Source organism: Zosterops lateralis (genome assembly GCF_965231275.1).
Source record: "Zosterops lateralis genome assembly, chromosome: 27".
Classification (NCBI taxonomy): domain Eukaryota; kingdom Metazoa; phylum Chordata; class Aves; order Passeriformes; family Zosteropidae; genus Zosterops; species Zosterops lateralis.
This window is the reverse complement of record NC_139787.1, coordinates 1,213,486-1,225,950: the sequence shown is the minus strand read 5'-3', so window position 1 is coordinate 1,225,950 and position 12,465 is coordinate 1,213,486. Positions and strand designations below refer to the sequence as shown.

General features: G+C 42.9%; 1 protein-coding gene across 3 annotated transcripts in view; it reads left to right on the top strand.

Annotated features, from left to right (window-relative positions):
* Positions 1-12,465, top strand: part of COPA (COPI coat complex subunit alpha) — a 43,496-nt gene that overhangs the window by 2,310 nt on the left and 28,721 nt on the right. For 2 of the 3 annotated variants that reach the window (XM_083879202.1, XM_083879204.1), the window contains exons 3-10: positions 1,884-1,957; positions 2,263-2,343; positions 3,362-3,438; positions 5,203-5,312; positions 6,940-7,049; positions 8,492-8,591; positions 9,920-10,055; positions 10,133-10,215. In XM_083879202.1, coding sequence (XP_083735328.1) covers positions 1,884-1,957; positions 2,263-2,343; positions 3,362-3,438; positions 5,203-5,312; positions 6,940-7,049; positions 8,492-8,591; positions 9,920-10,055; positions 10,133-10,215 — 771 coding nt within the window. Of the gene's footprint in view, positions 1-1,883; positions 1,958-2,262; positions 2,344-3,361; positions 3,439-5,202; positions 5,313-5,799; positions 5,827-6,939; positions 7,050-8,491; positions 8,592-9,919; positions 10,056-10,132; positions 10,216-12,465 lie in introns of those variants that run through there. The other variant, XM_083879203.1, reaches the window with a different exon arrangement.

Below are 12,465 nucleotides of genomic sequence, written 5' to 3'. Positions count from 1 at the left end.
AACGGGAGTTCTGGAGTCCCACAGGGTTCCCCAAAACATGGGGAAAAAAATCCTCAAAATTCGGGGAAAAAATCGTAAAAATTTGGGGGAAAAATCCTGAAAATTCGGGCAAAAATGACCAAAAGTTTGGGGAAAAATACCCGAAAATTTTGGCAAAAATGACCAAAAGTTTGGGGGATAATTCCTGAAAAATTTGGGAAAGTTCCTGAAAATTTGGGGGGAAAATATCCCCAAAATATGGGGGAAAATTCCTCAAAATTTGGGGGAAAAAAATCCTGAAAATTTGGGCAAAAAAGGACCAAAAGTTTGGGGGGAAATGATCAAAAGTTTGGCGAAAAATTCCCGAAAATCTGGGGGGAAAACTTCCTGAAAAATTGGGGAAATTCCTGGAAATTTGGGGAAAAAGGACCAAAATTTGGGGAAAAATTCCTGAAAAGTTTTGGTTGTGCAGCCTCTTTGACAAGTTTGATGAGCATGATGGTAAATCTGGGGAAAAAATGAGAAAAAAATGGGAAAAATGGAATTCTGGGATCCCACAGGGTTCCCCAAAATATGGGGGAAAATTCCTCAAAATTTGAGGGAAAATATCCCCAAAATCTGGGGGAAAATGACCAAAATTTGGGGAAAAATACCTGAAAATTTGGGCAAAAATGACCAAAAGTTTGACTGAAAAATCCTGAAAATTTGGGGGAAAAAATCCTGAAAAATCTGTGGGAAAATTCCCAAAAATCTGGGGAAAATTTCCTGCAAGTTGGGGAAAAAATCCTGAAAATTTGGGGGGAAAAATCTTGAAAATTTGGGGAAAGAAACTTGAAAATTTGGGCAAAAATGACCAAAAGTTTGAGGGAAAATACCAGAGAAAATGAGGGAAAAGTTCCCAAAAATTTGGGGGAAAATGACCAAAAGTTTGGGGGAAAAAATTCCTGAAAATTTTGCAGAAAATTCCTGAAAAACTGGGGGGGAAATTCCCGAAAATCTTGGGGAAAATTCTTCAAAATTTGGGGACAAAAATCTCGAAAATTTGGGGGAAAATTCCCAAAAATTTGGGCTGGGACTTTGAATTCCTGCTCATCCCTGGAGCTGTTCCAGGGGGATTTTCGGGATGGATTTCAGGGATTTTCCTGAATTTTGGGAATTCCAAAGGTGGTTTTTGGGAATTCCTGGAGGTTTTTTGTGGCAATTCCCAGATTTTTTTGTGGGAATTCCTAGGGATTTTTGGGGAATTCCTGGGTTTGTTTTTTTTTTTGTAATTCCTGGAGGCTTTTTAGGGAATTCCAAAAGGATTTTTTTTGGAATTCCAAAGGGGTTTTAAGAGAATTCCAAAGGTTTTTCTGGGAATTTCAAAGGTTTCTTTGGAATTCTTGGATTTTTTTTTTTTTAATTTCTGGGAGGTTTTTTGGGAATTCCAAAGGGCTTTTTTAGGAATTCCTGGGTTTTTTTAGGAATTTCCAGATTTTTTTTTTGGAATTCCAAAGGTTTATTTGGAAATTTCAAAGGGTTTTTTTGGGAATTCCTGGAAATTTTTTTGAGAATTCCTGGAAATTTTGGGGGGGAATTCCTGAAGGTTTTTGGGGAATTCCTGGGGATTTTTTTTTTTTTTTGGAATTTCAAAGGTTTATTTGGGAATTCCAAAGAGTTTTTTTTGGAATTCCTGGAATATTTTGGAGGAATTCCAAAGAGTTTTTTTTTGAATTCCTGGAAATTTTTTGGCAATTCCTGGTATTTTTTTAACCATTTCTGGTTTTTTTTTGGGAATTTTAAGTTTTTTTCTTAATTCCAAAGGGTATTTTTGAAATTCCAAAGGATATTTTGGGAATTCTTGGTATTTTTTAGGAATTCCAGGGATTTTTTTTTGATAATTTCATGTATTTTTCCCTTCCCAGGCCCCGTGAGAGGAATCGATTTCCACAAGCAGCAGCCGCTCTTTGTCTCCGGGGGCGACGATTACAAAATAAAGGTGAAAAAATCCCATTTTTCCCCTTTTTTCCCCTCAAAAAAACCCCCAAAAATTTTGGGAATGAATGGGAAAAAAATCCTGGGAATTTCATGGATTTGAGGGGGAAATCTGGGATGGAAAATTGGATTAAAGTGGGAAAAATGGAGGGAAAATTTGGGAATAAATGGAAAAAATTGGGAATTTTGTTTCCCTGCTCCCCTGGGCTGGGGCTTGGCCTTTCCCAGGTTGGAATTTTGGGGATAATTCCTGGAATTTTGGGATGATCAGTGGAATTTTGGGATAATTTCTGGAATTTTGGGTTCCAGGTGTGGAATTACAAACTGCGGCGCTGCCTCTTCACCCTCCTGGGACACCTGGATTACATCAGGACAACCTTCTTCCACCATGTGAGAAATTGGTTTATTATTATTATTATTATTATTATTATTATTGGTTTTGGTTTTGTTCGTGTTTTATTTGGGTTTTTTTTCAGGAGTATCCCTGGATCCCGTTGGTGGGGAATTCCCAGGGCTGGGATCTCTCCCTGTCCCGGTTATTTTGTTTCTATTTTTATTTTTATTTGTATTTGTATTTGTGTTTTTCTATTATTATTTTTTATTGTTATTTTTGAATTTTATTTTATTTTTATTTTTTCAAGAGTATCCCTGGATCCCGTGGGTGGGGAATTCCCTGGGCTGGGATCTCTCCCTGTCTCCAGTCCTCTAATTTTTATTTTTATTTTTATTTTTATTTTTATTTTTATTTTTATTTTTGTCTGTGTTTTATTTGGGTTTTTCTTCAGGAGTATTCCTGAATTCTGTGGGTGGGGAATTCCCAAGGCTGGGATCTGTCCCTGTCCTGGTTATTTTATTTTTATTTTTATTTTCATTTTCATTTCTATTTTTTTAGTATTTTTATTTTTTAAGAGTATCCCTGGATCCTGTGGGTGGGAATTCCTGGGGCTGGGATCTCTCTCTGACCCCAATCTTGGTTATCTTTATTTTTTAATTTTATTTTTTTTTAATTTATTATTATTATTCTGTTTTTGTTCGTATTTTTGGTTTTATTTTTATTTTTGCTTGTGTTTTATTTGGGTTTTTCTTCAGGAGTACCTCTGGATCCTGTGGGGAATTCCTGGGGTTGGGATCTCTCTGTGACCTCAATCCTACTATTTTTAATTTTAATTTTAATTTTTTATTATTATTTAAATTATTTTTTTATTCTTATTATTACTATTAATTTTTATTTTAAATTTTTATTTTTGTTTGTGTTATTTGAGGAATATCCCTGGATCCTGAGGGGAATTCTCAGGGCTGGGATCTCTCCCAGTCCTCTATCCTGGTTTTCATTTATTTTTATTTTTATTTTTATTTTATTTTTAATTTTATTTTGTCTATTTATTTTTATTTTATTTCTATTTTCCAGGAGTACCCCTGGATCCTGAGCGCCTCCGACGACCAAACCATCCGAGTGTGGAACTGGCAGTCGCGCACCTGCGTCTGGTCAGGGAAGGGGATTTTACTGGGATTTTCCCAGAATTTTCAGGGAATTTTCCAGGAATTCCCTCAGGATTCCTCTTGGAATTTTTCTGGAATTTTCTTGGATTTTTCACAGAATTTTCCCAGATTTTTCCTAGAATTTTTCTGGATTTTTTTCTGCAATTTTCCTAGGATTCCCATGGAATTTACCTGGGATTTTCCTGGATTTTTTCGGGAATTTTCCTGGGATTTTTCTGGAATTTTCCTGTGATTATCCTGGAATTTTCTCGGAATTCCCACAGGATTCCCCTGGGATTTTCATGGAATTTTCCTGGCATTTTTCTGAATTTTCCTGAGATTTTCCTGGATTTTTCAAAGAATTTTCCCAGAATTTTCCCAGGGTTTTCAGGGAATTTTCATGGAATTTTCCTGGAATTTTCCTGGAATTCCCTCAGGATTCCTCCTGGAATTTTTCTGGAATTTTCCTGGATTTTTCACAGAATTTTCCCAGAATTTTCCTGGGATTTTCATGGAATTTTCAGGAAATTTCTTCAGGATTTTCCTGGGATTTTCCCGGAATTTTCCCAGAATTATCCTGGAATTTTCCCAGAATTTTCATGGAATTTTCCTGAAATTTTCCCGGGATTTTCCCGGGATTTTCCCGGGATTTTCCTGGGATTTTCCTGGAATTTTCCTGGGATTTTCATGGAATTTTCCTGGATTTTCCCGGGATTTTCCTGAGGTTTCCATGGGATTTTCCTGGGATTCCCTCAGGATTCTGCCTGGGATTCCCCACAACTTTCCCCCAGAATTCCCCCTGGAATTCCCTTGGGATTTCTCTGAGATTCCCCTGGAATCTTCTGGGATTCTCCTGGAATTCCCCTCAGGATTCTCCTGAAATTTTCCTGGGGTTCCACCGAGATTCTCCCCCCTGGAATTCCCCCTGGATTCCCCTTGGGATTTTCCCAAAATTTCCGCTGGAATTCCCCTGAGATTCCTCCAGGATTCCCCCAGGTTCCCCCTCTGGAATTCCTGCTGGATTTTCCTGGAATTTTCCTGGAATTTCCTTAGCATTTCCCCCAGGATTCCCATGGGATCCCCCTGCAACTCTCCTCAGGGGTTCTCCTGGAATTCCCTCGGGATTCCCATGGGATCCTCCTGGAATTTTCCTGGAATTCCCTCAGGATTTCCCAGGATTCTCTCTGGGATTTTTCTGGAATTTTCTTGGAATTTCCCTCAGGGTTCCCCCTCAGGATTTTGGCATTCCCGGATTCCCCCTGGATTTCCCCTGGGACTCCCCTCAGGAATTTTCCTGGAATTTCCACAGGATTCCACCTGGGATTTCCCTGGGAATTCCTCTGGAATTTCCCCCTGGAATTCCCTGATTCCCTTCATTTCCTGGCTCCCAAATCTTGGTTTTTTATGGAATTTTTTCTCCTTTTTTTTCCCCAGTGTTCTGACAGGCCACAACCACTATGTGATGTGTGCCCCAAATCCTGTTTTTTAATGGATTTTTTCCCTTTTTTTTCCCCATTTTTTCCCTTTTTTTTTCCCATTGTTTCCCCCATTTTTCTTCTTTTTCTCCTCCCCCTTTTTTTCCCAATTTTTGCCATTTTTTACTATTTTTCCCGTTTCCTCCCCCCATTTTCCCCCCATTTTTCCCCCGTATTTCTCCATTTTTCCCCCATTTTTTCCCCATTTTTTCCCCATTTTTTCCCCCATTTTCCCCCATTTTTCCCCCCATTTTTTCTCATTGTTTTCTCTTTTTTTTTCCCATTTTTTTTGCAGTGTTCTGACAGGCCACAACCACTATGTGATGTGTGCCCAGTTCCACCCCGGGGAGGACCTGGTGGTGTCGGCCAGCCTGGACCAGACTGTGAGGGTTTGGGACATTTCTGGTGAGAATCCGGGGAAAAATGGGAAAAATTGGGAAAATCTGGGATTGGGGATGGGTTTGGGATGTTTTTGGGGAGATTTTAGGGGAAAACGGGGAAAAAATGGGATAAAAACGGGAAAAAATGGGATAAAAATAAGGGAAAAATGGGATAAAAACTGGGGGAAAATGGGATAAAAATAAGGAAAAAATGGGATAAAAATGGGGGGTAAATGGGATAAAAACTGGGAAAAATGGGATAAAAACTGGGGAAAAATGGGATAAAAATGGGAAAAATGGGATAAAAAACAGGACTGGGAATGGATCAGACTGGGAGGGTTTGGGATATTTCTGGTGAGAATCCAGGGAAAAATGGGAAAAATTGGGAAAACCTGGGAAAATCTGGGATTGGGGATGGGTTTGGGACATTCTTGCTGAGATTTTAGGGGGAAAAATGGGATAAAAACTGAAAAAAATGGGATAAAAACCAGGTTTGGGAATGGGAATGGACCAGACTGTCAGAGTGTGGGACATTTCTGGTGAGAAATCCCAAAAAATCCTGGGAATGAGGGGCTGGAAAAGGGTCTGGAGGATCCTGAGGGATCTGGGGGGGCTGAGCCTGGAGAAAAGGGGGATCCAGGGGGGATTTTCCCGAGATTTTCCTGGGTTTTCCCCATGTTTTTCCCCATGTTTTTCCCATGTTTTTCCCCATGTTTTTCCTGTTATTTTCCCATGTTTTCCCTGTTCCCCAGAGCTGAAGAAAAAGAACCTCTCCCCTGGGGCCGTGGAAATTTTATCCCAAATTTCCCTGGAATTTTTTTCTCCATTTCTACAATTTCCCTGAAATTTTTATCCCCATTCCTCCAATTTCCCTGATTTTTTTTATCCCCATTTCTCCAATTCCCCTGGAATTTTTATCCCCATTTCTCCCATCCCCATTTTTCCTCCCAATTCCTCTGGGGTTTCTCCCCATTCCCCTGCAGGATTTTTCCATTTCTCTGGGATTTTTTCCCCCATTTTTTGGGATTTTTCCCTCATTTTTTAGGTTTTTTTTCCCCCCCATTTCTGTGGGATTTTTCCCTCATTTCTGTGGGATTTTTCCCCCATTTCTGTGGGATTTTTCCCCCATTTCTGTGGGATTTTTTCCAGTTTTTCCCATGTTTTTCCCCATTCCCAGGGCTGAGGAAGAAGAACTTCTCGCCCGGGGCTGTGGAATTTTTATCCCAAATTTCCCTGGAATTTTTCTCCCCATTCCTCCCATTCCCATTTTTCCTCCCAATTCCTCCAATTCCTCTGGGGTTTCTCCCCATTCCCCTGCAGGATTTTTTCCATTTCTCTGGGATTTTTTCCCCCATTTTTTGGGATTTTTTCCCCCATTTTTTAGGTTTTTTCCCCCCCATTTCTGTGGGATTTTTCCCTCATTTCTGTGGGATTTTTTCCCCCATTTTTTGGGATTTTTTTCCCCCATTTTTTAGGTTTTTTCCCCCCCATTTCTGTGGGATTTTTCCCTCATTTCTGTGGGATTTTTTCCCCCATTTTTTGGGATTTTTTCCCCCATTTCTGTGGGATTTTTCCCCCCCATTTCTGTGGGATTTTTTCCCCATTTCTGTGGGATTTTTTCCAGTTTTTCCCATGTTTTTCCCCCTCCCCAGGGCTGAGGAAGAAGAACCTCTCCCCGGGGGCCGTGGAGTCGGACGTTCGCGGCATCACCGGCGTCGACCTGTTCGGCACCACCGACGCCGTCGTCAAACACGTGCTCGAGGTACCTCCAAATTCCCAAAATCCAGGGAAAACACCCCAAAATCCAGGGAAAACACCCCGAAATCCAGGGAAAACACACCAAAATACAGGGAAAACACCCCCAAATCCATGGGAAATATCCAAAAATCGATGGAAAACAACCAAAAATCCATGGGGAACACCCCAAAATCCATGGGGAACACACGGAAATCCAGGGAAAACACCCAAAATCCAGGGAAAATACTGAAAAATCCAGGGAAAACATCCCGAAATCCAGGGAAAACACACGAAATTCAGGGAAAAAAATCCCAAAAATTCAGGGAAAAAAATCCCCAAAATCCATGGGGAACACACAAAAATCCTGGGAAAATACCCAAAAATCCATGGGAAACACCCCAAAATCCGAGGGAAATACCCAAAAATTCAGGGAAAACAGCCCGAAATCCAGGGAAAACAGCCCAAAATCCAGGGAAAACAGCCCGAAATCCAGGGGAAACACCCTGAAATCCAGGGGAAACAACCAAAATCCAGGGGAAACACACAGAAATCCAGAGAAAACAACCAAAATCCTGAGGAAATGTCCCAAAATCCAAATTCCCAATCCCATTCCCAGTTTTTTCCCTGGAATTCCCAGGGCCATTCCCTCTGTTTTCCCTGGAATTCCTGCTCCCATTCCCAGTTTTTTCCCCAGTTTTTCCTGATCCCATTCCCATTTTTCCCCTGGAATTCCAGGGCCATTCCTGCTGTTTTCACTGGAATTCTAAGTGTTGTTTTCCCAGTTTTTCCTGCTCCCATTCCCAGTTTTCCCCTGGATTTCCAGGGCCACGACCCGAGTGTGAACTGGGTGTGTTATTCCCAGTCCTGGTGATGTTTTTCCCAATCCCATTCCCAGTTTTTTCCCTGTTTTTCCTGGTCCCATTCCCATTTTTTCTCCTCCATCCCAGGACCACAACCAGGGGGTGAACTGAGTGTGTTATTCCGAATCCCATTCCAGTTGTTTTCCCTGGATTTCCAGGGCCATTCCCACTGTTTTCTCTGGAATTCCTGGTGTTGTTTTCCCTGTTTTTCCCGCTCCCATTCCCATTTTTTTGTGGAATTCCAGGGCCACAACCGTGGAGTGAACTGGGATTCCTGGTGGTGTTTTCCCTGTTTTTCCCAATCCCATTCCCAGTTTTCCCTCTGGATTTCCATGGCCATTCCCACTGTTTTCCCTGGGATTCCTGGTATTATTTTCCCTGTTTTTCCCAATCCCATTCCCATTTTTTCCCTGGAATTCCAGGACCACGACCGGGGTGTGAACTGGAATTCCCATTGTGGTATTCCCTGTTTTTCCCGATCCCATTCCCATTTTTTTCCCTGGAATTCCCAGGGTTGTTCCCAATCCCATTCCCATTTTTTCCCAGTTTTTCCTGCTCCCATTCCCTGTTTTTCCCCCTCCCATTCCCATTTTTTGTGGCATTCCAGGGCCATGACCGTGGTGTGAACTGGGCCGCCTTCCACCCGTCGATGCCGCTGATCGTGTCGGGGGCCGACGATCGCCAGGTGAAGATCTGGAGGATGAACGGTGAGAAAAAAACAAAATAAATGGGAAAAAAAATCTGGAATTCCGGCTGGGAGGGGCCAAAGAGGGAATTCTGCCCCAATCCCAGAATTTTCCTGCTTTTTTTTAGGATTTTGGGGAGTTTTTTTTGCCCCGTTTCTCCAATTTTCCTGGAATTTTTATCCCAAATTTCCCTGGGATTTTTATCCCCATTCCTCCAATTTCTCTGGGATTTTTATCCCGGTTCCTCCAATTTCCCCTGGGATTTTTATCCTCATTTCTTCTCATTTCCCTGGAATTTTTATCCCCATCCCTCCCATTTCCCTGGATTTTTTTTATCTCTGTTCCTCCCATTTCCCTGGAATTTCTCCCCATTCCCTTCTAGTTTTTCCCATTTTTCTGGGATTTTTCTTCTATTTCTTGGGGTTTTTTTCCCCATTTTTCCAAGAATTTTTCCCCATTTCTGTAGGACTTTTTCCCAGTTTCTCCATGATTTTTTCCCTATTTTTCCCATTCCCCTGCTGGTTTGTTTTCCTATTTCTAGGGTGTTTTTTTCCCCATTTCTCTTTGGTTTTTTTCCCATTTTTCCCCCCAAACTGCAGAGTCCGAGGTGTGGGAGGTGGACACGGGAGGCACTGGGGCGTTTTTTCTATTTCTCCAATGGGATTTTTCCCATTTCCTTGTGATTTTTTCCCATTTCTCTGTGATATTTCCCCATTTCTCTCATGTTTTTTCCCATTTTTCCATGTTTTTTCCCCATTTTCCCCAGAGTCCAAGGCGTGGGAGGTGGACAGGTGTCGAGGCAGCTTTTTCCCATTTCCCTGGTGGTTTTTTTCCCCATTTTTCTGGTCTTTTTTTCCCGTTTTTTGGTATTTTTTCCCCATTTCTCCAGGATACTTTCCCATTTATTTGTAATTTTTTCCCATTTTTTCAGGATATTTCTCCGTTTTCCGTGGATTATTTCCCATTTTTCCCTGTTTTTCCCCCTGAATTTGCAGAGTCCAAGGCGTGGCAGGTGGACACGTGCCGCGGTCACTACAACAACGTTTCCTGTGCCCTTTTTCCCTGCTGGTTTTTTTCCATTTTTTCAGGATTTTTTCCCATTTCTCTGGGTGTTTTTCCCATTTTTTCAGGATATTTCTCCGTTTTCCGTGGATTATTTCCCATTTTTCCCTGTTTTTCCCCATTTTCCCCAGAGTCCAAGGCATGGGAGGTGAACACAGGAGGTGCTGGGGCAGTTTTTTCCCATCTCTTGGTGTTTTTTCCCATTTCTCTGGGTGTTTTTCCCATTTTTTCAGGATATTTCTCCATTTTCCGTGGATTATTTCCCATTTTTCCATGTTTTCCCCCAGAGTCGAAGGCGTGGGAGGTGGACACGTGCCGCGGTCACTACAACAACGTTTCCTGCGCCGTTTTCCACCCGCGGCAGGAGCTGATCCTCAGCAACTCCGAGGACAAAAGTATCCGGGTCTGGGACATGTCCAAGAGGTGGGAGAGGCCCCGGGGATCCCCTGGGGATTCCTGGAATTCCCAAAATTCCTGAATTTTTCCCTTTTTTCCCCCAGGACGGGGGTGCAGACCTTCCGCAGGGACCACGATCGGTTCTGGGTGCTGGCGGCACATCCCAACCTCAACCTGTTTGCTGCAGGTGAGGGACACAATTCCTGGTGGGAATGACAAATTTCCTCCTGGGAATCCTGGAATTCTGGGTGGAAATCCTGGAATTCTGGGTGGGGATACCTGAATTTTGAGTGGGAATCTCAAATTCCTACTGGGAATCGTGGAATTCCCGTTGAGAATCTCAAAATTCTGGGTGGGAATCACAGAATTCTGGGTGGGAATTGTGGAATTCTGGATGGAAGTCACAAAATTCTGGGTGGGAGTCATGGAATTCTGAGTGGGAATCATGGAATTCCTGCTGGGAATTCTGGAATTCTGGGTGGGAATGTTGGAATTCTGGATGAGAATCTCAAAATTCTAAGTGGGAATTAAAAATTCCAGGTGGGAATGCCAAAATTCTGGGTGGGAGTGCTGGAATTCTGGGTGGGAATCTCAAAATCTGGATGCGAATCTTGGAATTTTGGGTGGGAATCAAAAATTCCTACTGGGAATCGTGGAATTCCCACTGGGAATCATAAAATTCTGGGTGGAAATCACAAAATTCTGGGTGGGGATCATGGAATTCTGGGTGGGAATGTTGGAATTCTGGGTGGGAATCATGGAATTCTGGGTGGGGATCCCTGAATTTTGAGTGGGAATCTCAAATTCCTACTGGGCATCGTAAAATTCTGGGTGGAAATCACAAAATTCTGGGTGGGAATGTTGGAATTCTGGGTGGGAATCCTGAAATTCCTACTGGGAATCCTGGAATTCTGGATGCAAATCCTGGAATTCCTACTGGGAATCCCAAAATTCTGGATGGGAATCATGGAATTCTGGGTGGGAATATTGGAATTCTGGGTGGGAATCGTGGAATTCTGGGTGGGAATCACAAAATCTTACTGGGAATCCTGGAATTCTGGGTGGGAATCCTGGAATTCCCAATGGGAATCATGAAATTCTGGATCAGAATCCCAAATTCCTACTGGGAATCCTGGAATTCTGGATGGGAATCACAAAATTCCAGGTGGGAATCACGGAATTCTGGATGGGAATCCCAAATTCCTACTGGGAATCCTGGAATTCTGGATAGGAATGCCAGAATTCCCACTCGGAATCCCAAAATTCCGTGTGGAAGTGTTGGAATTCTGGATGGGAATCCTGGAATTCTGGGTGGGAATGCCACCAAAATTCTGGATGGGGATCACAAAATTCCAGATGGGAATCTCAAAATCTGGGTGGGAATCCTGGAATTCTGGATGGGAATCCTGGAATTTGGGTGCTGGCGGCGCATCCCAACCTCAACCTCTTCGCTGCTGGTGAGAGACAAAATTCCCTTGGGAATCACAAATTTCCTGATGGGAATCCTGGGATTCTGGGTGGGAATGTTGGAATTTTGGGTGGGAGTCACAAAATTCTGAGTGTTTTCCCAGACCACGACGGGGCCAGGCTGGTGTTGAGGCTGGAGCGGGAGCAGCCGACACTCCCAAAATTCCCGATACAATTCCCAATATTTCCCCTGTTATTCCTGATACAATTCCCAGTGTTTTTCCTGGAATTCCTGGTGTTATTCCCATTGTTTTTCCCTGGATTTCCAGCTGTAATTCCCACTGTTTTTCCCAGAATTGCAGGGCACAACAGGCTGGTGTTGAGGCTGGAGCGGGAGCAGCCGACACTCCCAAAATCCCCAATACAATTCCCAATATTTTCCCTGGAATTCCTGTCAATTTTCCTGAATTTCCAGCTGTAATTCCCAGTGTTTTCCCATTGTAATTCCCCCTGTTTTCCCCCCAGGGCACAACAGGGCCATACAGGTGTTGAGGCTGGAGCGGGAGCAGCCAGCGCTTGCTGTGCTTGGGAACTCCAGAATTTCCAGTATTTTTCCCTGGAATTCCTGATACAATTCCCAGTATTTTCCCTGGAATTCCTGTTGTAATTCCCATTGTTTTCCCTGTTTTTCCCCAGGCCATGATGGGGGCATGCTGGTGTTCAAGCTGGAGCGGGAGCGCCCGGCCCTGGCGGTCCATGGCAATTCCTGATACAATTCTCAGTATTTTCCCTGAATTTCCAGCTGTAATTCCCAGTATTTTTCCTGGAATTCCTGGTGTTATTCCCATTGCTTTCCCTGTTTTTCCCCAGGCCATGACGGGGGCATGCTGGTGTTCAAGCTGGAGCGGGAGCGCCCGGCCCTGGCCGTGCTCGGGAACTCCCAGAATTTCTGATGTTTTTCCCTGGAATTCCTGATACAATTCCCAGTATTTTCCCTGGATTTCCAGCTGTAATTCCCATTATTTTTCCC